At 42.7% G+C, this 27,063-nt stretch overlaps 3 protein-coding genes across 5 annotated transcripts; all 3 read left to right on the top strand.

Moving 5' to 3' along the window:
* Window positions 1–1,178: 1,178 nt before the first annotated feature.
* Window positions 1,179–5,661, top strand: mkrn4 (makorin, ring finger protein, 4). Of its 3 annotated transcripts, none has more exons than XM_041856824.2 (8): window positions 1,179–1,361; window positions 2,238–2,372; window positions 2,482–2,765; window positions 3,008–3,144; window positions 3,518–3,777; window positions 3,910–4,017; window positions 4,208–4,328; window positions 4,476–5,661. In XM_041856824.2, exons 1-8 carry the CDS (start codon window positions 1,309–1,311, stop codon window positions 4,629–4,631), a joined length of 1,254 nt encoding a protein of 417 aa, XP_041712758.1. In that variant the 5' UTR covers window positions 1,179–1,308; the 3' UTR covers window positions 4,632–5,661. The 3 variants fall into 3 exon arrangements, with proteins under 3 accessions (XP_041712758.1, XP_041712757.1, XP_041712756.1); XM_041856823.2 differs by lacking the exon at window positions 1,179–1,361 and adding an exon at window positions 1,634–1,764 and having other exon boundaries at window positions 3,521–3,777; XM_041856822.2 differs by lacking the exon at window positions 1,179–1,361 and adding an exon at window positions 1,635–1,764.
* Window positions 5,662–11,481: 5,820 nt separating this feature from the next.
* On the top strand, window positions 11,482–15,008 carry rpl10a (ribosomal protein L10a). The gene is made up of 4 exons (XM_041857764.1): window positions 11,482–11,500; window positions 12,069–12,241; window positions 12,821–12,930; window positions 14,921–15,008. Exons 1-4 carry the CDS (start codon window positions 11,482–11,484, stop codon window positions 15,006–15,008), a joined length of 390 nt encoding a protein of 129 aa, XP_041713698.1.
* A 2,995-nt stretch (window positions 15,009–18,003) lies between these two features.
* On the top strand, window positions 18,004–27,053 carry si:ch211-163l21.11 (inositol 1,4,5-triphosphate receptor associated 1). Its single transcript, XM_041856825.1, has 14 exons — window positions 18,004–18,063; window positions 18,177–18,267; window positions 18,381–18,459; window positions 18,749–18,821; window positions 19,603–19,630; window positions 20,048–20,188; window positions 20,532–20,663; window positions 20,922–21,066; window positions 21,292–21,335; window positions 21,462–21,521; window positions 21,604–21,770; window positions 22,523–22,672; window positions 26,302–26,427; window positions 26,549–27,053. Exons 2-14 carry the CDS (start codon window positions 18,238–18,240, stop codon window positions 26,691–26,693), a joined length of 1,320 nt encoding a protein of 439 aa, XP_041712759.1. The 5' UTR covers window positions 18,004–18,063; window positions 18,177–18,237; the 3' UTR covers window positions 26,694–27,053.
* Window positions 27,054–27,063: the final 10 nt, after the last annotated feature.

The raw sequence follows: 27,063 nt of genomic DNA, 5'->3' as shown, positions 1-27,063 counted from the left end.
TCCACTCAGGACTATAATGTACAACACTGAACAAACTACTTTTTCAAGGATTGTATGTATTCTATCTACAATTTCATTATTGTTTCTAGGTCTGCGCTCTATCAGCCTTATATTATCTGGGTTTGGGGCTTTAATAAATGCTAAATAGCAAATAAAGTGTTTATATAAAGTTGTAGGACTCAACTACCTCTTGAATTTAGTAACACCTATCAAGGCCCCGCATACTGGAAGTACGTTGTACATAAAGTGAGACTAAAATGTTTTCAAATTGCAGTATATGTAGCTAATGTATGTAGTATGTATTCACAACATTTCCCAAAAAGTAATATCTTGTAGGTTTTAGAAGTCTATATGGGAGTGTCCTTTTGTGGGGCCAGGGGAATGTTCTTAGAATATTCTATTGTTCCCAATTCATCTCATGTGCCTCCCTCTTTACAGTTGAAACAGTTGTTCAATGGCAAAAACTTTGAAGGCACCAGTTATTTTTGTGACTAGCTGTACTTAGCCCAAATAATGAACAGATCCAAGTTGCAGCAGGTCAATAGCTTTTTTACTTGATTGTGTCTCATATTTTTTCTTTAATAATAATAATATTTATTTGATATACTGCTTTTTATTACAAAGATAATCTCAAAGACTTTAGTACATTCCAGTAAATGAACATATACAATATTTTAATAAAAAATTTACAGTTATTAATTTCTGCCTAATTAAGGTGGTGTTCCTATTGGTCAGATGTGATGTTTGATCATGGCTTTTCAGTGTGCGGATTCGATTATGCTGAGCTTCGGGGCGCCGGTCTATGATCCGTGGCGTGAACGGGCAAAAGCAGTGAGGAAGGAACGCCATTCTCAAATCGATCAGTGATCTGCCCTGCTTGGTCATGTCAACAAGGCAGCATGGCGCATCGTCCAGAAACATACCTCTCTTTTCCATTAAAATATGTTTGCATTTTCAAACTAGTTTTCATTGGGAAGGCAGATAAATCTTATCAAAAGCTATCACTTTTGCAAGTGAAAACATAATCCTACTCATTACTCCACGTGCTAATTACGTCACTTTTGTTTTGAGCTGACTTCGCAGTGAACTTTGAAGGGGGCACCAGGCTCAGGACCGGAGGCTGCCCTGTTCCTTCTCCTGGTGCAAAACACGTTTACCCGGGCACCCGTGCCAGATTAATCGAATCCCCTCATTGGTTCCTTTCCTAATTGGATAGCTGGGAAAGCAACGCCCACTTTCTATTTAGCTGAAAAGCTTTTAGCTAGATGTTTTGGGGGGCAAGAACATCAACAAGACGCAGGCCAGAAAATGGAGTCAAAGATAGGTCAACCTTCGTATTTTCGTAGTGGTGGAACTTGTAGGTAGGCATCCCAAAATGAACTTGTTTCATATGGCCTTGAATGCAATTTGTTTGAAAGAACTGTGTGACTAAATGCAATTCATTTGTGTTCAGTACTAGGCCAACAATTCATCTTCCTCTGAAACTGTGCTGTTGCACCGGGCATTTTTTTTGTCTGGCAGCTGCAAAGGTCTTGACTCTAATGTTTGCAAACTTGCAATATTTGAATAACATGAACAAAGGTGAAGTTGTGGTGGAGCACGAGGCATGGTGTATGTGACGTAGTATGTTAACCGCTTGTGTGCCATTTGCTGTAGTCTGTTGAAAAATAAAGACTACTTTATTTGACGAACAATAATGGAACAATATGGGTTTCCGTACCATGACTCCTATGAACGTCCTTTAATTCATAGAAGGATTTGCAGGTATGGTTTTGGTTTGAGAACTGGGCCAGGTTTCTCTAACACAGCCCATCTATTCTGGAGAACTTTGTTCAGTCTTCGAATAACCTAACGCAGCAGGCGTGTCTTGATCTGCTGCAATGATGTTTACATCCGGTTGTAGCGCACAAAAGTTGTATTGGTCAACTTGTGCGACTAAAGCGTAATGGGTTTCTGTTAAGAGCAGTTATCGATTTAGCTTTTAACGTTAATTGGAAATCGTTATAACTAAACTTTTGAAATGTCGTTGCTATGGACTTCACTGCCTCCAGTTGCTAGCTAGCTAACTCCTAACTAACAAGTTCGGTTAAAGGGTTCGAACCCCGGTCACACCACACCCACATTGAGAAGAGCATGAGCTTGCCTTGCAGTTTTGACGTTTGTTTGTTTGCTGATGTCCCATTGCTGAGTCTCAAATCGACAGTGAATGTGATGGCTACATGACATATGTTTTACAGGCAATTCATGAACGGTTCATGCAGATTCGGTTCGAGCTGTCATTATCTACACGAGTGGCCATCAGTGTTGCCGCCGACATCCCAAATATGCAGGTACTTCCAGAAAGGTGGATGCTGGTTTGGAGATGGCTGCAGGTGAGACACAAAATTCATAATGGCCTGACTCTTACTATTCAGGCTACCTTATAAACCTTTACACTACATACTTTCTGAGTCATTGAATTTGCTTTTGCCTATTCTCCAGATATCTCCACATCACTGATGCTGAGGCAGCCAGTGCGGGGTTGAGTAGGAGGGGTTCAGCACCTGTGGTTCACACCCCGTGGGTTGGCCATGCTCTACCAGAACGTAGAGGATCAGATCCCTCTCTACTGCAGGCACAGGGCTTCTACAGCCAAGGACGCAGGGGCTCAGAGTCCATGCATACCTATTTAGCACACCTGCAGCACAACTTTGGCCGTCAGAACACAGATATCACAGAAGAGGATGTAGCCGAAGGTTCATCGCAGACTTCACCTCAACGACCGGGTATGACCTCAATTGGTCCCCTTAGCTAGGTTTGACCCTGGTATTGGGGTATACTGTTGGCCTGGTTCCTGAGCTGTTTGTGCAGTCAAATGTTTGGCATTATAATGACCATAGGGGTTAGCAAGGTTGCACAAATGGATCTGGGACCAGGATGGTGTATTGTAGTACTGTACAGAGGAATTTGACTATATATACACATGTAGTAGTAGTACTTGGTTGTAACAATGTCCCTTTTTTGGCAGCGGAGTCATCACACGCTAATGTCACAGATCCCCAAGCATCAGTCCAACAGTGTCCCGAGACATCGGCCCAAACTACAGTTCCATCCAGCACACTGTCAGCTCAAGCAGGCGAATGGAGGCCTCTAGTCAATCAGCAGGTTTGTCATTGTTATGGAAATAAGGTTATTTTGGGGTCACTTTCTCTGCTACCTCATGGAAAAATGTTTATGCAATCTCAAAGTCAAGACTCAAGATGTAGAGTATACTCTGATGGCACATGGAAATATTTCGTTTTTGTTCTTTGTGTAATGGATTCAAGATTGTCGTAGATGCTTGCGCCACAGCTTGAAATGTCTCCACCGCTGCGAAATTTGAAAATTTTTGGTGGCACAGCTGGTTAATACATTGTCAAGCAGGGCGGCCATGTGTGTTGGCGAGGCAGAGGGCGCAAGATCAACTACTGGTTAGGATGTTGAGCGCGGATGCAATACTGCTAAGCAGCACAATGAAGCCTGTTACATTTGTACTTAGCAGGAGCCTTCCTCCCAGGAGGTAGCAGCAGAGCGTGGTGCCTCCTCTGCAACTGCTGCCTTCCAGACGGAACAGGAGCATACGGACTACTTCAACCAAAGTAAAGATGTGACCTGTGGCATCTGCATGGAGACAGTGTACGAGAAGACCCGTGCTGAGGAGAGGCGCTTTGGCATCCTGCCCAACTGCAGCCATCCTTTCTGCCTGAGCTGCATCGTCACCTGGAGGAAAACCAAAAACTTCCAGGAAGAAGTTATAAAGTAAGAGGGCCGGGCAGCATAGTTTATGGCTATATTTTTTTGTTTTACGAAGCGGGTCCTGTTTTTGTTTTGTATGTTGTTTTTTTTACTTGCCTGGAAGGGCTAACTTTCTGTATCTACTCTTTGCCAAAGGGGCTGCCCACAGTGCAGAGTGAAGTCTGCGTTTTACGTCCCTAACAAGTACTGGGTGGAAGGACAACCAAAGGAAATCCTTATCCGTAACTTCAAAGAGAAATGCAGGTTAGCTTTTATCATTCTGGCTAGAATTATGTCTTTCTGGGATCTTGGCTTTAAAGGAATGTGACTCTTCCTGATTAATCAAGAACTCCTGCTTTTCCGACATGTCCTCCATTCTGGTTATTGAAACGTGCCTGTCCCCTAGTCATAATTATGATTTTCTGTTGTCCTGATCACATCCCTATTCTTCCAGTAAAAGAAGATGTAGTTTCTTCATGCGTCATGGATGCTGTCCCTTCAAGACTGAGTGTCTCTATTGGCATGACCTGCCTCATGGCTACAGACCACCTCGCCGACGCAGATCAGATCATTCTGTAAATATTTGACAGATTACTTTAGCTTCACACACACAGTTCAACATAGATACATATAAACTGAAACAGACATTTTAGATTTTGTGACCACTCAATGCATTTCTAAATTGCAAAAGCTTTTTTTGTTTTGTTGCTCTTATCTAATAGCACCATGCGATGAGTCTGGATGATTTGGGCAGCCTACAACTTCTTGACTATGTCATTGCGATGACTCTACTGGATGACTTGCTGGATGATGATGATGACGACGATGATGAGTTCCCTCTGTACCTGAGTGAATATGACGATTATGGTCTATTCTGAGCACTGCCACCCTGCTCCAAGGATTTGGTCTGCAATGGTTGACTAGGGCCTCTACTCTAACCCCATTAAAGAAGACTGCTATTTATTCACTCACTGTCCCTCATAGACTCTCAGAACTGAAGTCTCTACATATGCTGCATGTATCTGCTTTCCTGGTGGTTGAAAACAATTGCTAGTTTGAGGTATAGGCCAAGCACTTGCAGACCTGTTGCTTGAAGACCTGTACCGAAGGCTAGGATTACCACTGGTTCACTTACTAGTATTGTTATGCCTCCCAGACTTGACATGAACAATCCTAACCAACAGCTAACCTTTTGGTTAGATCCAGGGCTGTGTTGGTTGGAGTCATCCTGTTAGACAGGGAGATTGGTTCTTCTCTTGCTATTGATGGTGTTGGTTCATTGCAAGTTGAGGATGGGTTAATTGATTAGTTGGTCAATCAATGTGGTGCTCTGCTTTGATTGCGCTCTGTTCCATTGGTTGGTCCTGTTAAAAAAAAAAAAAAAGTGTCACTTGTGCCAATGCTGTGTCACTATTGCCATTTGCACCATTTAGTTATTTTTTTTTTAGATGTGTTTAGTTTATATATTTTATGCCTAAATTGGAAGTATACTTTGCCTTGCCCTAAGACATGGCTATACTCCTATAGCGCCATACAAATCTTGCCATGCCTCAGGGCAATACCTTGCCCTGCTATTTTTCACTTGTCTATGACATACTTGAGCAGTGGAGGCTGCTGAGGGTAGGATGGCTCATAATAATGGCTGGAATGGATTAGAATGGAATGGTATCAAGCAAATGAAAACAATGTCTTTGATACATTCCATTTACTCCATTCCAGCCATTATGAGCATTCTCACCTCTGCAGTCTCCACTGTACTTGAGATGCTTACCTCTCCTGTTGACAGGGCATGACACTCTTGTTGCAGTGTTGACATGCTGATTTAAAGACCTAATGTCTGATTTTATTACTTCTAACCTGTTTGTATTTTCACGCACAGAAAAGAGAATAAAACTTAGTTTCACAGTTTGCCTATTTTTATTAATTGTATTGCTCATTCTAACGTGCTACAGGGAATGGCCATGTCTAACCTGTTTGAATTCCCACATATGCACAAGTGTTATATGGGTTTAAGGTTTTGATGACAACCACTTTTTTGGCTTCAGTATGAATAGGTTAAACATAAACACCAGTAACCAAGTTTGAGTTGACGTCAGAATTGGGCTATCAGATTATCTGAAAAATATCGGATTTGAAAAGATCTGTGATTTGGTCCAAAACAATATCAAAATTGGGCTGCCTGTCTAAAGCAGCCATTGCTGGCTTCATGTCAAACTTGGTTACTGGTTTGATTGTTTTAACCTTTTCATACTAACGCCACAACCCAATACAGTGGTTGTCATCAAAACCGACTCGCACATTTTCAAGAAGCCTTTTGTATTGCAACCACTTAAATTAATGTGTTGGAAATGTACTGTATCTCCAGTCAACCAGCAAGGGTACATCATCAGGGACTAGAAGTTATATGACTTACCACTCCAGCTCAGTATGTGGCGCCAGACACGGAAGAGGGAAATCTGAAAATGTTGATCAAAGTGTGACATTTTGTATTGTATCGCTAGTTGATGACAACAGAGGATCAAATTGACAAAACATTACCCACTATTTGAGCCAGTTACTTGTACCCATAAGACTTCCATGGATACAAAAACTTTGTGGCTCCTGGTTTGAGGGACGCGCTCTGTTCACTCTTCTCGGGGGCTACCAGTGCCTGCCAGGCTCTGTGAGTGTTCCAGCAGCAACAACGGTCAGACCCGGACCGCTGCATTGTCATACTTGAGTAAAAGTAAAGATTCCTTCGTAGAAAATTACTCGACTGAAAGTCACCCAGTAAAATTCTACTTGAGTAAAAGTATTTTGTTTTAAATATACTTAAGTATATTTTAACAATTACATTTACTTTTGATACTTAAGTATTGAAAGTAAAAGTACAGATCATTTCAAATTCCTTATATTAAGCAAACTTTTTTAAATTTATTTTTATGGATAGCCAGGGGCACACTCAAACACTGACATAATTTAAGTCGCTTTGGATAAAAGCGTCTGCTAAATGGCATATTATATTATATATATTATTTACAAACTAAGCATTTGTGTTTAGTGAGTCTGCCAGATCAGAGGGAATAGAGATGTTCTATTGATAAGTGCATGAATTTGACCATTTTCCTTTCCTGCTAGCCAATCAAAATGTGACCAGTATTTTTGAGCGTCAGGGAAAATGTATGGAGTAAAAAGTACGTTGTTTTCTTTAGGAATGTAGTGAAGTAGAAGTTGTCAAAAATATAAATAGTAAAGTACAGATACCCCAAAAAATGACTTAAGTTGTACTTTAAAGTATTTTTACTTAAGTACTTTACACCACTGGAGAAATTACATGTCGAAGTTTATGTTCCACTAATTTGTCCTAGTTTTTAGGTGTACTGTTTACATAGTTGAAGCCATGTGATTATGTAAACAGCCTAAATCTTAGTGAATGCACATGTGAACACCATTGACAAGGCCTACAGCTAATAATATCTTAATTGTAGCTGTACACATAACTATGGTATACAGTTTTACATTCACAACGGATGATCATCACCTTTTGCTACGGTCTTCTCCTCAGCAAACCACTTGCTGGCCTGTTTCCAGTTGCCTTCCAACGGAGTCTCTTATCCTTCCTACACCTAATGCTTTCCCGGACCAGTGTCCACCTGTAATTGCTAGAATGTCTCAGCCAGGGGGAGCCTGTCCTAAACCCCTTGGTGTCTGCCCTGGTTGTCCAGCTCCAGAGAGGCGTGGGAGCCCCTCATCTCACCCCAGTGCAGAGACAGACTGAGGGGACTATGTCAGCGTCTGAGGTGTGGTGGTGGTAAAGCAATAGGATGGTGGACCAATAGATCCACAACCATCCTCATTTTCACAGAGTGGGCTAGAGTTGGTGGTTCCACAGAGGAAGAGGAATAGCAGCTGCGTGGATCTGGACTTGGAACCTGAGGAAGACTCTGGACAGCAGAGGATGAAGATGAGTCTATCCCCTGCTGTTGAGACAGAGAGGAGCTGTAGCAGCAATGTGGGGTCGGCAGTAGGAATGGAGGGTTTGAAAGACCAGGTAGTTAGTCGACGATATCATCACCGAAGCCACAGGAGCCAGCAGCAGTGAGTCCATGTGATGCCCTGCCTGAGCATGTAAAGGTGAGAGAACTAAAGGGGACAGCTTTGTAGGCTATATTCAGTCACATCAGCATTCTATAGTTATCGTAGGAAATAGAAATCACGGATGATCTGAAGCTGATAGACTTTTCATAAACCTTACCTCACCTGTGTAGCTGTCTGCTGGCGCTCCTGATCTCAGTCACAGCACAGCAGCCACACTCATCAAGAACCTCTTGATGAGAAAGGTACTATACCTCACCTCACAGTTCATTCAACATGGGGTGTCGAGCAGAGCTCGCCTCATAGCTGTACGTCAGACTTAAGACGTTTTTCTGATGAAGGCCAATGGCTGGCAAAATGTCATGTTTTAAACTCCGAACTAATACAATCTACAGCTTTGTAATTGTGTCTGAGAGAGTTGCACCTGTAATTTTCGAATGTTACTCTGGTTTTTGGGCTGCACCTCGACTCACATTCGCTGAAGCCAATGATGTATACAATATACAGTACCAGTCAAAGGTTTGGACACACCTACTCATTCAAGGGTTTTTCTATATTTTTACTATTTTCTACATTGTAGAATAATAGTGAAGACATCAAAACTATGAAATAACACATATGGAATCATGTAGTAACCAAAAAAGTGTTAAACAAATCAAAATATATTTTATATTTGAGATCCTTCAAAGTAGCCACCCTTTGCCTTGATGACAGCTTTGCACACTCTTGGCATTCTCTCAACCAGCTTCATGAGGTAGTCACCTGGAATGCATTTCAGTTAACAGTTGTGCCTTGTTAAAAGTTAATTTGTGGAATTTATTTTCTTCTTAATGCGTTTGAGCCAATCAGTTGTGTTGTGACAAGGTAGGGGGTGTACAGAAGATAGCCCTATTTGGTAAAAGACCAAGTCCATATTAAGGCATGAACAGCTCAAATAAGCAAAGAGAAATTACAGTCCATTATTACTTTAAGATATGAAGGTCAGTCAATCTGGAACATTTCAAGAACTTTGCAAGTTTCTTCAAGTGCAGTCGCAAAAACCATCTAGCTCTATGATGAAACTGGCTCTCATGAGGACCGCCACAGGAAAGGAAGACCCAGAGTTACCTCTGCTGCAGAGGATAAGTTCATTAGAGTTAACTACACCTCAGATTGCAGCCCAAATAAATGCTTCACAGAGTTCAAGTAACAGACACATCTCAACATCAACTGTTCAGAGGAGACTGCGTGAATCAGGCCTTCATGGTCGAATTGCTGCAAAGAAACCACTTCCCAAGGACACCAATAAGAAGACACTTGCTATTATCTTAGTTAATATGATGAATCAGTATATTGCATAATAAATATTTTCTATTTTATTTTCTTCACATTCTGAGCTGAGAGAACACTGCATCAGCATGCATGGCTGCTCCTCTTGTGGAGCTGAACTACAACTAGAAGATGGTCATGACCTGTGCCCAACCTGCCTAGGCTTTGGCCACTTGCGTGAGGCCCTTTCTGACTCCTGCATTAACTGTAACATCCTGCCTGTGAAGGTGAGGGAAGCACGGCTAGCCAGAGTTGAGGGCCTGGTTTTCACAGATAATTTACAGCATCCGGCGTTGTTCGCCAGAACCCACCCAGGACCACCAAAAGAGGGAAAGCCCACGAAACCGATGGCGCCCCCCCCGTTAAAAAAGTCAAAAAAATAAGGGCCTCACTCGGAAGGTCGATTCCTTATCCTCATAGAGCAGCTAAAAACACTTTCGCGTTCCTTCAAGCCCCCTGAGTCAGGGCCCTCTAGCACTCCCTCCAGCATGGGACACACAACAGAGGACTCAGATAGCCATGATGATGACCTGCTCTCCGCTCGGGCATCCATCCGGCACTTTAGTGACCAGGATGATGACACACCCAACATGGTGAAGGAGGTGCCAACCAGTGTTGTGGATCCATTCAGTCTCAACGCTAAAGATGGGTCAGAGGAGTCATTCCGAGGCTCTGATCACACGGAGTCAGAAGAAAGCTCTGCCTCACTATGTGCAGTCCTGCATGCGACCTTAGCTAGGCTAGAGCTAACCCATTCTTTAAGAAGGCTCAGGCAGCTACACCGTTCAGTGTGCCACCTTCACCGGCATTTCTTACGGCGCTTCAGAGAACCTCGCTGCTCTCACTCGGCCCAGCCCTACACACGCCCTTGGTCCTACCACCAGCCTAACACAGGTGCTCACCAGCCCCAGACAGCGATGTAGCCACCCCCCAACCCCCAAGAGGATGGGGCCGTGGTCAGGGTTTGCCTCCTGGATTTGCCTTTTTAGCAGCACATTCACCACACTCTCAAATGGCTAACTCCGCCCTCCCACGGCACAGGCTGAGGGAGACGTGAAACAAACTACCCCAGCTCGCATTCAGCTCAAATAGGCAATTCATTCACAGGCTAAATTGTCACGGGCAAGAGTATTCACACCCCTTGACTTATTCCACATTTTGTTGTGTTACACCCTGAATTAATTTACGGAAGAGTTTTGTAATCTGCCACACCCCTTTTGAATCAGCTTTTGTTTTGTCGGTGGAGAAAAGCATGCACACGTTTAAAAACAATATGCTACTTATCGTTTTATCTATGAAATGTCTTGCACAACAAACTTAATTAGTTTTTACTACTTTACACATTTATTTTGGGATCCACCCCTGTAAATGTAATTTGCCTGATGACACGTGAGTGGAGGAGGAGTCTCATTTCGTTTTCGTCCATGGTCCCTCTCCTTGCCAGCCTGATTACCTTTGATATTTTTTCAAACGAGCCGCGAGAGGACGCAGGAGTTGAGAAAATCTAACTGAGAAAAGGCCAAAGGGATTGTACGTGTGTTACCTCATTTTTATACCCCAGTGAAACAGGAAGTCATGGTAGGCCACAATACAGTTCCTTAAGGTGAGATTAACTTAAAAATATATAATTTTTATGCAGATTTTATTTTTGTTTGATTTTATTTCTAAGAATCTGTAGGGGGTGGGTCAATAATTTTGACCTCTACCTTTTTGAGAAAATAAATATTACTTGTTAACTGTATTAGTATAAAATAATATAATTACAAAGCATTTTTGGCATACAATGCAGGTCAGTATTTGAAATCTTTATTTTATTAAGTCATTTTTGCTCATCTTTATCAAGTGTGTCAAAAATGTCGTACCTGACTGTATATTGGGGCGGCAGGTAGCTTAGTGGTTAAGTGCGTTGTGCCAGTAACCAAATCCCCTGGTTCTAATCCCCGAGCCGACTAGGTGAAAAATCTGTCGATGTGCCCTTGAGCAAGGCACTTAACCCTAATTGCTCTGGATAAGAGCGTCTGCTAAATGACTAAAATGTAAATGTAAATGTATCTTTCAATTGTAACTTCCCCTCTCTCTGCTCAGGTTTTGGAGACTACAGATCAGCCTGAAGAACTACGATCCCCAGAAGGACAAGTGTTTCTCTGGCACCGTCAGGTCTGGTCCTGGTCCGATACAGTCTCACCCAACCTTCTCTGTCTGCTCCCTAAACCTAACACTGTTTGAAGAGTGAGAATCCACTTCTGTATGGCAAGTTGGTAACAGATTGTCCACATTCACAATCACAGTATCTCAGTAGTCTAATTTGTCATCCTCTCCAACAAGATGGGTGAAAACAGAATAGCAATGGCGTGCGATGAAACAGGCATTTTCTGTCCAGTTCTGTCATATCAGTGCAGAATAGATGGAGAGGGGACCCCTTCAGGGGTAAGGCAAAGCAGACCGACCCCTACCCTGGGTCTTAAAACATGAGGGGAGGCTGAGGGTGACATATCCCATCCTTTGTTGAGAAACTATGTACGGACTTAGGAGTGGTTATTTGATAGGGACTACATTGTTTCATAGGCAAGGTGGAGCTACTACCAAGTTACTTAAACCTGTCAAATCCTCAGATCTCCACAAGTGAATAGGGCTTTGGGGTCGATTTGGCATTGGACAGTCACTATGCTGTCACTCTTCTTCCTTACTGTACTCTGGCTTCTATCGGGCAATAGTAAGCTCTTAGGCTAGAGTTCCCTCTACAGGGCATATACAGCATGACACGGTGTCAGCTGGTCTTACTGTAGTGAAGAAGATCTTCAGTCACTCTTGGAGGACAATGCAAGTTGATAAAAATGCCTCTTTATTAATAAAACCAACATGTTTCCCCCGTAGCCTTCATCAGTGGTGTTATTGTACCTCAAACTTATTATGTGTATTCCTGTCTCTTCTAGGCAAGAAGTACGATGCATTCCTGGCATCTGTGTCTCTGATCAAGCAGATCACGCGTATCCTGGGGCCTGGCCTCAACAAGGCTGGGAAGTTCCCCTCGCTGCTCACACACAACGAGAACCTCAGCACTAAGGTGGATGAGGTCATATCCACCATCAAGTTTCAGATGAAGAAGGTATATGGGCAGACTATCCACCATTCTCAATCAATGGTTGTGTCCCTGTTCTTCTCCCTGAAATGTGCTCAGACTCACTTTCCCTAATGGATTTGAAGCATTTAATTGGCTGATGGTTGTCAAGGACAGTCCAGTAAACTTGAAGATTTGCATTCATTCCAGAGGACCATGATCTGAGAGTAAGTACTTGCCCTCAGAAGTCAGAAAGAGGCTGGAGGCGAACTGGGCTTGGTGGATGAGAAGATGCCGGGGGTTCCAGTTTGACTGTCTTCCCTTACGCTTGTGAACCGAGTATACCTCAGCCGACACGTCCTCAAAGCGTCTCACGTCCGTTTCCAGTTTCACGGTGGGTATCCTCGATGGCATGGATGCTTTTGGGGTGGTGGCTTTAGGAAGAACCTTGGCCATGGTGGCATGGGCTAGAAGGAGTATTCACCATATTTATTTCACCAGTCCATAAATCCAGGAGGGGGGTGAACAAATACACATTTTAGATTGAGATTGACTACACTCTTCTTATACTGCAACCTTTTTGTTTTGTGCTAAACGTCCCTGCGTCCCTCCCTGTGTGTTGTCCAGGTGCTGTGTCTGGCTGTGGGTCACTTAAAGATGACAGGGAAGGAGCTGGTGTACAACATCCACCTGGCCATCAACTTCCTGGTCTCTCTGCTCAAGAAGAACTGGCAGAATGTACTGTTCCTTCAGAAAGTACTCACACCCCTTGACTTTTTCCACACTTTTTTGTGTTACAGCCTGAATTTAAAATGCATTAAATTTGAGATTTTGTGTCACTGGCCTACACACAATACCCCATAATGTCAAAGTGGAATTATGTTTTGACTAATTAATGAAAAGCTGAAATGTCTTGAGTCGAGTATTCAACCCCTTTCTTTTGGCAAGGCTAAATAAGTTCAGGAGTAAAGATTTGCTCAACAAGTCACATAAGTTGCATGGACAGTATAATAGTGTTTAAAATTATTTTTGAATGACTACCTCATCTCTGTACCCCACACAATTATCTGTAAGGTCCCTCAGTCGAGCAGTGAATTTCAAACACAGATTCAACCACAAAGACCAGGGAAGTTTTCCAATGCCTTGCAAAGAAGGGCACCTATTGGTAGATGGTTAAAAATAAAAATAGCAGACATTGAATATCCCTTTGAGTATGGTGAAGTAATTCATTACACTTTGGATGGTTTATCAATACACCCAGTCACTACAAAGATACAGGCGTCCTTCCTAACTCAGTTGCCGGAGAAGAAGGAAACCGCACAGGGATTTCACCATGAGGCCAATGTTGACTTTAAAACAGTTAAGGCACTGCAGTGCGTGAGGCGTCACTACAGATCCGGGTTCGATCCCGGGCTGTGCCACAGCCGGCCACGACCGGGAGATCCGTGAGGCAACACACAATTGGCCCAACGTCGTCCGGGAGGGTTTGGCCGGCCAGGATGTCCTTGTCCCATCACTCTCTAGCGACTCCTGTGGTGGGCCGGGCGCATGCATGCTGACACGGTAGCCAGCTGTATGCCGTTTACTCCGACATATTGGTGCGGCTGGCTTCCGGGTTAAGCGAGCAGTGTTTCAAGAAGCAGTACAGCTTGGCAGGGTTGTGTTTCAGAGGACGCATGGCTCTCGACCTTCGCCTCTCCCGAGTGTATGGGAGTTGCAGAAATGGGACAAGACTGTAACTACCAATTGGATATCACGAAATTGGGGAGAAAAAGGGGGTAGTTAAAAAAATACATTTTTTTTTAAAAATAAAAATAATAGTTTAATGGCTGTGATAGGAGAAAACTGAGGATGGATCAACAACATTGTAGATACTCCACAATACTAACCTAAATGACAGTGTGAAAAGAAGGAAGCCTGTACAGAATACAAATATTCCAAAACATGCATCCTGTTTGCAATAAGGCACTAAAGTAAAAATGTGGCAAAGAAATTAACTTTATGTTCTGAATACAAAGCGTTAAGTCTGGGGAAAATCCAACACAACACGTCACTGAGTACCACTCTTCATATTTTCAAGCATGGTGGTGAATGCATCATGTTATGATTAAGCTTGTCATCAGCAAGGACTAGGGAGTTTTTTTTAGGATGAAAATAAACGGAATAGAGCTAAGCACAGGCAAAATCCTAGAGGAAACACTGGTTCACTGGGAGACAAATTCACCTTTCAGCAGGACAATAACCTAAAACACAAGGCCAAATATACACTGGAGTTGCTTTCCAAGACAACATTGAATGTTCCAGAGTGGCCTAGTTACAGTTTTTACTTAAATCGGCTAGAAAATCAATGGCAAGACTTGAAAATAGCTGTCTAGCAATGATCAACAACCAACTTGACAGAGCTTGAAGAAATAAAAAAAGAATTGTGCAAATATTGTACAATACAGGTGAGCAAATCTCAGAGACTTACCCAGAAAGACTCACAGCTGTAATCGCTGCCAAAGGAGATCTAACATGTATTGACTCAGGAGTGTGAATACTTGAGATGTTTATGTATTTCATTTTAAATACATTTGCAAAAATTTCTAAAAACATGTTTTTACTTTGTCATTATGGGGTATTGTGTGTTGAAGGGTGAGAATTGTTTTTAAAATCAATTTTGAATTCAGTCTGTAACCCAACAAAATGTGGAATAAGTTAAGGGGAATGAATACTTTCTGAAGGCACTGTACATGCTCTCTACATCAAGAGCACCATGGGCAAGCCCCAGAGACTACTAGTCTCTACCAGTGTTCATTTTGTCACGCTTCTTTAGATTTAGTCTGGTCTTAAATATCATTAAGTCACATTTTTGTCATTTGAATAATAGTTTAGTCTAGTTATTGTCAAAATTACGAAAACAGTGGGCCATTTTAGTCAACTAAATTACGTTTCATTTGTCACATCACATTTGTATTGCCTCATTCATCTATAGTAAACATAAATCACTGACTTCCATGTGCACTAACATGCATAGCCTTGTCCTACCAACATATTTTCCTGCATAACATCCTATTCTATTCCCAACAGCAGATATGACAAACGTATATAAGAGTTATAGGCCATGTAAATTCCTTATTCAGCCTACATAGATATTGCACATTACATACAAAACAAACTGACACACACACAAAGAGAGAGAGAGAGAGAGTAGCACAATCACCAGATGGTGCCGCAAAGTAGTATGGGTTGGACCTCTGTCACTCGGTTGTGTCATGGCTATTGTTATCAACATTCCACAAACGCTGCAGCCACATTGATGTCCAAAAGTAGAACGGGGGCTAATGACTGTTTCGCCCAGTGATCTAGTCGAGTCACTAAACCTCGAGTCCCAAGTCCCCACTGCTCTTTCCGACTCACCAATGGTCGATTCACGAGTCGAGTCACAAGTCGGCAGGTAGCTTAGTGGGTAAGAGCGTTGTGCCAGTAACCGAAAGGTCGCTGGTTCTAATCCCAGAGCCGACTAGGTGAAAAATCTGTTGATGTGCCCTTGAGCAAGGCACTTAACCATAATTGCTCCTGTAAGTCGCTCTGGATAAGAGCGTCTGCTAAATGACTAAAAATGTAAATGTAAAAAGTCCTCGAGTGCTCATGTCTGAGTCACTGGGTCCACATTAACTCAAAATAAAGTTATTTACACAGTCAGATATAGTGTAGTGGCAAGAGGGATTTAGTCAATAAATTGTTTGGTATCCCTTTTCCTTTCTTTCTGTGCCACCAAATGTTTGCATATTGGCTTCTGGTAATGTTACCAGGGCCACGTTCAGTTGCAAAACGTTCTCGAAAGTTGCAGATAGAAATTCCATGAATAAAGCCAACATTATTCCTTATTCAACATGTCAGAGAGGCATGTTTGTTCTACATAGCATATTTCTATCTGAACGTTCCAAGACATTGCGTCCTGCTGAAAGCTCCCCAGGTTGTTAGCTATAGCTAGCTAATGAGGTAACATGACTGAACAAGGTTTATGTGAGCCATGATCCTTTTTACGCTGCTGCTACTCTGTTAATTATTTATGCATAGTCACTTTAACTCTACCCACATGTACATATTACCTCAACTAGCCGGTGCCCCCGCACATTGACTCTGCAACGGTACCCCCCTGTATATATAGCCTCCCTACTGTTATTTTATTTTACTTCTGCTCTTTTTTTCTCAACACCTTTTTTTGTTGTTGTTTTATTTTTACTTTTTTGTTAAAAATAAATGCACTGTTGGTTAAGGGCTGTAAGTAAGCATTTCACTGTGATGTCTGCACCTGTTGTATTCGGCGCATGTGACCAATACAATTTGATTTGATTTGATTTTTAGCCTAAACAAATGGTTAACGGTCCGGTATGCTTTATGAATGTAAAATGCAGCCCGGCAGTATTATGGGTCATATCTTTTGAATGGTAATCTCTCAGACCGTTTTATCTGAGGAAAAGAAGGAGACTTGCCTACGTTTGATACAGAACCTGGATATAAAATGCAGTGGGGAAAGTGGGAGGGTTGAGCGAGACTACAAATTTAAAGAGTCTACTTTTCTATACACAAGGTAGAGAAAACATAGATAGACTGTTGTTTTACCATTCAACTCAATGCTGCTATTGTTTTTGATTTCGTAAAGCTGCTTGTGTTTCTTAACCAGGCAAAAGGTAACTAACTAGAAGACAGGTGGTGACTGGTTAGCTTCGGGTAAGCAAGAGAGTCACCAGTGCGATGTGCATAATCGGAGGCGGCGCCAGGGCAAAGCCTGTCTTCCCAACAACATATCATACTAATTTGAGTGTCCCGGATTTACATGTACATGTTATGTCTAGTCTATGAGACCAGGCTGCAACGCCCACACTCATTGCTTATTCCCCTGCAGCTCATCAGCTGATCTAGGCTGTGTGTACCGGGTGTGGCACATACTTCCCACTGCTGAACAATACTGCGCACCTGTGCTGCTAATATCAATTGTGCAGAGATAATTTAGTCTCATCTCGTTTTAGTCTATTATTTAGTCAGTTATAGTCTTGTCAATTGCCACTGAAAAATAGGTGTGACACTAATATTTTACTCACTGTTTTTGTTGACGAAATGAACACTGGTCTCTACTAGAGTCTCTAATAGGGACTCAAACTACCTTGTATATCAAGATCACTATAGGAAAATCCCTCGTTATGAGAGAACCAAACTAGCCTGGTTCCAGATCTGTTTGTGCTGTCTTGCCAACTCCTTTGGTTATTGTTGTGCCATCAACTGCCTGTCAAACTGCCATTCTTTTCAATGAATAAACCTGCCAAGATCCTACAATCTTCTGTTCTGTCTTGTTTGTGTTCTAGTTGAGAGCTTTTTCTCAAAGACACGTTAGAGATAGAGTGAACTCTTGTGGAAGTGTAGATCTGAAAATATACAGCAGAAGCCACACAATTTCTCAGTGTCAATAACAAATATGCATTAACTTGACTAAAACACAAGTTGTTTCAAGAGGATTAGTGTAAGTAAGGAGGTGGGAGGAAGTCAGTCTAGGCGTCCAGATGTCCGTTGAGAACGGACGACAGATGATGGTGGTGGGCTGACTGTTCCAACTCAACCTCCGGCTCTAACTATTGCCCAGACAGCCCTGATTGTTTGTTACTACGTAACAACACACACACCCCTAAGCAGTGATGGTGTGAGCTGAGCCACACACACACACACACACACACACACACACTGAGCTGCTTTAGGTAGTACCTAATAGGTACTGTACCTATCCTGGTCTACTTCCCTGACTGAGGATCTCATAATAGGATTACTGACGTCCTGAGTGCAGTCCTCTGAGACTGACAGAGAGTGAAGAGATCAATGGAGTAAGACAGATGGTAAGGAATTCTACTCTCTTCTTTTCTCAGAGTGATATGCAGATCTTATTGTGGTCTTGTTCTTGCCTTCTTGATTATTTGACCTTTATTCTATTTTCATACTTTGGCTTTAGTCCAAGGGACAGGGAGTCGTTTTCTTTGGTCACCATTTTGTAGTAGCATCGTTCTGCTGCTATGGTGCCGATCCATACTATGCACCCTCAGGTGAGTCAGACTGTCTCTTCTCTGACTATACAAACCCTCTGCTAATGAATCAGACTGTACCTAATACAGTGGGCTCACAATGTCTGAGCGAGTCAGCGTTTCTATTCCTCCAGCCTGCTGAGGGGACACCTCAACAAAGTGACCATCCGACCAAGATGCTAATCGTGCTAGACAGTGAGGACAGTGAGGAAGGTATAGTACCCCTCTCTAGCAATAATGGAGTCATTATTTCATTGTTGCTTTGAGAGGATATTGTTTAGTACCTGAGTGTGTGCAATTATCAGATAATACTTTTAGTAAAAAAGGATGGAAATAAGTGTTTTTGTAAAAATGTGACATGATATGAATGATAGTTTGAGCATCTATATATCTATTGGGAACCGTCCAAACAAAGTGTGGCCTAATGTAGCATCATTGTGAAGCACAAGGCTCTGATCTGACGTGAAGAATAACTTGACACGTTGATGTCTTTCATTCATAGAGTCCAGTGAAGAGCAGCAGCCAGTTACGCCATGGAATGATCTGTGTATTATAGACCGCGTAGGCCTCAACAGGTGAGGTTTTATCCTCTGTGTGACTGATGATAACCATCACGATATTGGTAATGATCAAAAACTGATGGTCTCATCCCTAAACCAGACTGGTTGTTAGAGTGCCTGCCATTGCCCCAGATATGTATTTGGTCATGTATTTGGTTCTTCAAGTTCAAGTTATCTTTATTGTCCCAATTGGGAAATTTGTTGTGCAGTCAGGGTTCAACAATAAAAAAACAACAACATTAAAAACAGTGACGGCCTCCCGAGTGGTGCAGCGGTCTAAGGCACTGCATCGCAGTGCTTGAGGCGTCACTACAGACCCGGGTTTGATCTCAGGCTGTATCACAGATAGCCGTGACTGGGCGTCTGCAAGCTGACCTCGGTCGCCAGCTGGATGGTGTTTCCTCCAACACATTGGTGCGGCTGGCTTCCGGGTTAAGTGAACAGTGTGTCAAGAAGCAGTGCGGCTTGGCAGGGTCGTGTTTCGGAGGACGCATGGCTCCTGACCTTCGCCTCTCCCGAATCCGTACGGGAGTTGCAGCGATGGGACAAGACTGTAACTACCAATTGGATATCATGAAATTGGGGAGAAAAAGGGGTAAAAGTAAAATAAAATTAAGTGACAACCGATATACTGTACACATAACAAGAAACAATGAGACTGATCAAAAGGAGCAATCATTGTGCAAAAGTGCAGCAATAAATAGACATTTCATGTGCAGATTCAGAAAGTTTTTGGCCTGTGGGATAAAATAGTTATTGTATCTGTTGCTATGTCTGTCCCTCCCTCCCATCACAGTGCTAAGATGTCAGAGGAACAAGTGGAGGTGAGGCAATCCGTCAGTAGTCCTCATTAACATGATGCATTGCGATCATAGTACACACAATACCCATACAAGGTGTATCCCTCTCTGATTCTCCCAACCTCCCTTATTTTACGTTTTACTAATTTAGCAGACTCTCTTATCCAGAGCGACTTACAGTTAGTGAGTGCATACATTTTTCATACTGGCCCCCCATGGGAATTGAACCCACAACCCTGGCGTTGCAAGCGCCATGCTCTACCAACTGAGCTACAGGAGGCTACTTATGATGTTGTATGAAAGCCTGTGACACCTTACTTTCCAATTAAGGATCAATACAGTTCTATTCTAATGTATTATATTATTTTCTATTCTACTCTATTCTATTCTACTATATTCTATTATATTCTGTTCTATTCTATTCTGTTCTATTATATCCAGAATGCATTCTCCCAGATTGCGCTGGCCTTTCGTAGTGACCAGTACACCCTGAAGCAGAGGCTGCAGGCAGAGGAGCATGCTAGGAACCTGGCTGAGGAGAACATCCAGCTGGAGCTGATGAGAGGCCGGGAGACACTGGAGGTATTGGAGGAGGAGGGTGGATGGGGTCACTGCAATGAAGGAAGAGAAGTATTGGACCAAGTATTGGACCTCTCTAGCTTGTTTCCACTCAACAATCTCTGAGACCCTTAATCATGATGAAATAAATTATGTTTGAGCCAGAGCGAAAGTGCGAGTTAGTACCTATGAGTTAGTACCTTGTTTTTTCTAATGAAAATGATGACAAGCTTCAGCAGCACTGTGTCCCTGACATTGAGACCAACATTTTTTTGGGGGGGGAATATAAGGCTTACAGCATACAAGGTGTGTATTGTATATGAGGGTTTTTGTAGCATAGCTTTGACCTGTCTCACTGTGTTGTCAGACTCTAAAGGCTCTGTGTCTGGACAGTAAGCGCAGTAAGATCCTCCAGAGACTAGAGCTGTGTCTGGATATACTGAGAGGAACAGTGGAGAGAATCTCCAACACAGCACAGGTGCTGGGAGCGGTACACCAGGTAGTCTCCCTCACACAGACATGACTATACAGTCTATCTAGCTCAAGACTTTGATTATGGATTGCAAGATTGCATCAGCTACTCATTACACCCCAATGGCTGAATTAATGGGGGGACACAATCATCACACTTGTCACTGACACTTTGAGACCAGAGTAGAATGAAGCTGCTATTCTTTGTTGTAATTGATTACGTGTTTATATGCTCGATCTACACATACCGTATACATACTCAATGTAGGTGTACTCTGTATGGTAGGAGGCTCGTGTGAGTCGAGCGGTGGAGCTGATGGTGAGCCACGTTGACAACCTGAAGAGGCGGCATGAGAGAGACATCACAGAGCTGGACGAGACCAAGAAACTCAACGGGAAAAGCTCCCACAGGAACTACAGCGACCCTAGAGGTAAGTACCACTAGTGTAACTGTCTGGGTTCAAACCCGGATGTCCCGCACACCACAAGACTGTGTTAGCCCGCTGAGCTAAAGCCTAGACTTCAGGTCTAGGTCGTTGGTGAGGTTACTCATAAAGTAAGCATGGTTTACTGAACCATCGTAGGTCTACCTGAATATGGCTCGGTACGTGATAGGCACAGATGCTGTTATCTGACTGGTGTATCTCTCGCTGCAGTTGAAGGAGAGTTCGGGCAGAAGGCCAATAAGACCTCTCAGCAGGTAGGAGCACTTCCCTGTCTTCATGCAGAGGATATTCACTATGTAAAACATCGTATCATATTTGTTTTATCTTGTTTTAACCCTCAATCACTTTCCTGTCTCTCTTCCTTCCTCTCGTTCTTCTAGTGGCACATTGGTGCAAGTCGTCGAAGGGTCAGCATAGCAGTGATCACCAAACAAGCCCAGGTCTGAGCAGTTCAAGTCCTTCCTCTCCAAAGACACGCACGCACCTACGCACACCAACTATCTGCCTATTCTTTTGCCTCAGGAAAAGAGAAAATGGGAAAGAGGGCTGCAGAAGTCATTCTCAATAGATCATGAGATAGGTAAGAAGTCCCTTTCAAGCCCATCTCCATCAATGGACTCCATCACAGAGTCCATCCCTTCAGTCATGGTCAAGACAGAAGAGATGGATGTTCCCTTACTGGATGGCAGGTAACGTAGGTGTAAAGGACGTCACGCTGCTTGCTTAGCGAGTACCACTTCCTCCCGATTAGGCCCATACCTGGCGCGAACTCGGGACCTCTGCCTCACAAACACACATGAACGTTCTCCCTCAAGCGTTTTAGCCGATCGTGCCACCTCAAAAGCTAGCTAATGAGGTGACGCAAGCGGGACACTTAAGGCTGAGGAGTAAGTTTCACACATCCCCATGTGCCACATATGCATATACAGTATCTACAGTACATGCAAGGGGTAAAGGAAATTATAATTTAATTCAATTCTCTCTCCCTGTAATTTCCATTTAATTCAATTCAAATTCCAGTTCAGTCTTTGAATTCAGAGAATTCAATTCCAATGTTAGGTCAAATCCAAGAATTAAATTCCCAATTTAATATTATCCCCAATAATTCCACATTTTCAAATGTAATTCCCTCAGGCTTTCAGGCTGACTAAGTCACTGTTCAGACAGCCTAGCTATACTGGAAATATAGAAATACAAGTTGAAATGATTTAAAACAAATACTGCAGTCAATGTTTGATGCGTTAATTCCATTACCTGGGAAATGTTAAAATACTCAATTCCAATGATTAAATGTTTTACAATTCAATTCCATAACTTGAAGATTGTTGAAATTGTAATTGAATTTAACAAATTCTCCACTTCATGAGTGAATTCAAGAATTTAATTGGAATTTCAAATTAAATTGGAATTGACCCCAACCAAACCTTTTTGCTGATTCAAGACCACCTGAAGCTCCTGATGATAACAAACCAGATGTCGCTGCTGCTGTCCAGTCACCACCGGAACCAGACCCATCTCCAGTCTATACAGCACCCTGTCCCACTCCCACACACAAGCCATACGATGTGGACATCAAGAAAAACAGCATGAGGTACAGTATAGAATTTACACATACAGTGGGGAAAAAAAGTATTTAGTCAGCCACCAATTGTGCAAGTTCTCCCACTTAAAAAGAGGAGAGAGGCCTGTAATTTTCATCATAGGTACACGTCAACTATGACAGACAAAAAAATAAAATCCAGAAAATCACATTGTAGGATTTTTAATGAATTTATTTGCAAATTATGGTGGAAAATAAGTATTTGGTCAATAACAAAAGTTTCTCAATACTTTGTTATATACCCTTTGTTGGCAATGACACAGGTCAAACGTTTTCTGTAAGTCTTCACAAGGTTTTCACACACTGTTGCTGGTATTTTGGCCCATTCCTCCATGCAGATCTCCTCTAGAGCAGTGATGTTTTGGGGCTGTCGCTGGGCAACACGGACTTTCAACTCCCTCCAAAGATTTTCTATGGGGTTGAGTCTAACTGTCTAGGCCACTCCAGGACCTTGAAATGCTTCTTACGAAGCCACTCCTTCGTTGCCCGGGCGGTGTGTTTGGGATCATTGTCATGCTGAAAGACCCAGCCACGTTTCATCTTCAATGCCCTTGCTGATGGAAGGAGGTTTTCACTCAAAATCTCACGATACATGGCCCCATTCATTCTTTCCTTTACACGGATCAGTTGTCCTGGTCCCTTTGCAGAAAAACAGCCCCAAAGCATGATGTTTCCACCCCCATGCTTCACAGTAGGTATGGTGTTCTTTGGATGCAACTCAGCATTCTTTGTCCTCCAAACACGACGAGTTGAGTTTTTACCAAAAAGTTATATTTTGGTTTCATCTGACCATATGACATTCTCCCAATCCTCTTCTGGATCATCCAAATGCACTCTAGCAAACTTCAGACGGGCCTGGACATGTACTGGCTTAAGCAGGGGGACACGTCTGGCACTGCAGGATTTGAGTCCCTGGCGGCTGATGGTAGGCTTTGTTACTGATGGTAGGCTTTGTTACTTTGGTCCCAGCTCTCTGCAGGTCATTCACTAGGTCCCCCCGTGTGGTTCTGGGATTTTTGCTCACCGTTCTTGTGATCATTTTGACCCCACGGGGTGAGATCTTGCGTGGAGCCCCAGATCGAGGGAGATTATCAGTGGTCTTGTATGTCTTCCATTTCCTAATAATTGCTCCCACAGTTGATTTCTTCAAACCAAGCTGCTTACCTATTGCAGATTCAGTCTTCCCAGCCTGGTGCAGGTCTACAATTTTGTTTCTGGTGTCCTTTGACAGCTCTTTGGTCTTGGCCATAGTGGAGTTTGGAGTGTGACTGTTTGAGGTTGTGGACAGGTGTCTTTTATACTGATAACAAGTTCAAACAGGTGCCATTAATACAGGTAACGAGTGGAGGACAGAGGAGCCTCTTAAAGAAGAAGTTACAGGTCTGTGAGAGCCAGAAATCTTGCTTGTTTGTAGGTGACCAAATACTTATTTTCCACCATAATTTGCAAATAAATTCATAAAAAATCCTACAATGTGATTTTCTGGATTTTCTTTTCTGAATTTGTCTGTCATAGTGGACGTGTACCTATGATGAAAATTACAGGCCTCTCTCATCTTTTTAAGTGGGAGAACTTGCACAATTGGTGGCTGACTAAGTACTTTTTTTCCCCACTGTAAATAACCTTTCCTGTATCCGATACTACGACACCTTTTTTATATGCAAGGGGAGGTCCTCAGGACTAAATTATACTGAACAAAAATATAAACACAACATGTAAAGTATTGGAACCATGTTTCATGAGCTGAAATAAAAGATCCCAGAAATGTTCCATAAGAACACATTTGTTTACATCCATGTTAGTCAGCATTTCTTCTTTGCCAAGATAATCCATCCACCTGACAGGAGTGGCATATCAAGAAGCTTGATATGATTAAACAGCATGATTATTACACAGGTGCACCTTGTGCCGGGGACAATAAAAGCCCACTAAAATGTGCAGTTTTGTCACACAACACAATTCCACAGATGTCTCAAGTTTTGAGGGAGCGTGCAATTGGCATGCTGATTGCAGGAATGTCCACCAAAGCTGTTGCCAGATAATTGACTGTTCATTTCTCTACCATAAGCCGCCTCCATTATTGTTTTAGAGAATTTGGCAGTACGTCCAACTGGCCTCACAACCGCAGACCACGTGTATGGCGTCGTGTGGGCGATCGGTTTGCTGATGTCAACGTTGTGAACAGAGTGCCCCATGGTGGTGGTGGGGTTTGGTATGGATAGACATAAGCTACGGACAACAAACACAATTGCATTTTATCGATGGCAATTTGAATGCACAGATACCGTGACGAGGCCCATTGTCATGCCATTCATCCGCATCCATCACCTCATGTTTCAACATGGTCAATGCACGGCCCCATGTCGCAAGGATCTGTACACAATTCCTGGAAGCTGAAAATGTCCTAGTTCTTCCATGGCCTGCATACTCACCAGACATGTCAGCCATTGAGCATGTTTGGGATGCTCTGGATCAACGTATACGACAGCTTGTTCAAGTTCCTGCCAATATCCAGCAACTTCGCACAGCCATTGAAGAGGAGTGGGACAACATTCCACAGGCCACAATCAACAGCCTGATCAACTCAATGCGAAGGAGATGTGTCGCGCTGCATGAGGCAAATGGTGGTCACACCAGATACTGACTGTTTTTCCGATCCATGCCCCTACTTTTTAAAAAAAGGTATCTGTGATGAACAGCTGCATATCCCAGTCATGTGATATCCATAGATTAGGGCCTAATGAATTTATTTAAATTTACTTTTCCCCCCTTATATGAACTGTAACTCAGTAAAGTCTTTGAAATTGTTGCATAATACACAGGTTCTTTGCATCAGGGAGCATGGGAATAAATAGGTATAATACAAAAATAAATTTTATTTCACAATAGGACTAGTAGAAAGCTTAGGCCTCGATCACACCTACTGCGTCATTGCATTTTGGTACACCAGAAGTACATTCATGCGTCAAACTATGCTTTGACGGCTTGACAGAAATGGTAGCAGAAGGTGCATGTTGAACTTTTGTTGCACACATATCCAGATGATGCTGCGTAACATTTAGCGCAATGAAGCTTTAGTTGTGATCAAGGCGTTAGATTTGGACAATATCTTCAGCGCCTAGCGCTTCGGCACGGTGTCTGCTGACAAAAAAATCATCATAGTTATCACAATAATCATCGTCATTGAGTATTCAATAATCATGTCTAAGTATCATAATACATTTACGTTCTGATTATCTGGCCAACACAATAAATTCATACCAATTCAATATCGAGGAAGGCGCTCAAGGGAGAAGGAGAACAGCTACCAGTGAAGAAGGGCACACCTTGCCATAGACGCTTACAATTTGGGGCACAGTAGAATTAGGATTACACCAGCCTGTACAATCGTAAGGAGATCCCCCGAAACAAAGGGTAAAGCACAGCTTTTATACCTGGGCATGGCAGCCACGCCATTAATTGACAATTGCCTACACCTGGCACTGAGAGAGGCAGCGTTTTAACACATTCACAGTTCGACCCTGTTACACACATGTTCAGAGGTACAATAATAACACAACAAGGAATTGGCTAAACCAGGGCCTTGTTGTATTCTAACATGGCATGTGTGTCTGTGAAAGTTCACCTTTGGATACTCTAATAAGGCACAGACATAAAGGCAAGGCCAGGACGGAGAGGACGGAGAGGAGGAAAGAGAACAGAGAAAAAACAAGGATGACGCACGCCGACCAATGCACCGCTGGAACGTAAGTCGCTTATAATGTGATAGCTATACTTTGACTTTCTCTGATGTCACTACTATGGAAGTATATTGCAGTTCAACATTTGTTCGTAGCCATATCAGTGAGACCCAGCTTCTCTCTTTAGGTGTGGCGCTATGTGCAGAGATCGCCCCCTGGCCCACTGGATGTGGCACTGCCACTGGGTTGTCCTCAGTGTGTATCTGGTAGTGCTCTGCTGTGTGGTTCTACTGATTATCCTCTTCTGGCTTGGTCCTGAACGTCTGCTGTGAAAGACAAATATATTTTCTGGTGATGAGCTTCAACACAAACACATCCTGAAGGAGACAGACATACAAAGCACTTCCTGGTTCTGACCTGGCTTCTGATTGGTCATTGAACAGCTTCACCCAATAAACATTCCTATTTCATGGAGTTGAAAGAATCACCATGTCTCAATTCTGTGATTAATCAATGTAAGTATGACAATGTCTTAGTTTGCATGTAGTGGCAGAAGTAACATGCTGGTGTTGTCTTTTTTGTGTGCAAACTGTCACATGGTGTGTGCCTGAGTTTTAAAATATGTTAATGATATTGCTATTATGATATTTTATATTGACTAGAAACAAATGCCTCTGCAAATGAATCTCTCTAAAAAGAAAT

This window comes from Coregonus clupeaformis, chromosome 30 (assembly GCF_020615455.1).
Source record: "Coregonus clupeaformis isolate EN_2021a chromosome 30, ASM2061545v1, whole genome shotgun sequence".
Lineage (NCBI taxonomy): Eukaryota > Metazoa > Chordata > Actinopteri > Salmoniformes > Salmonidae > Coregonus > Coregonus clupeaformis.
The sequence above is the reverse complement of the archived record's forward strand: the minus strand, read 5'-3'. Positions and strand labels throughout refer to the sequence as shown.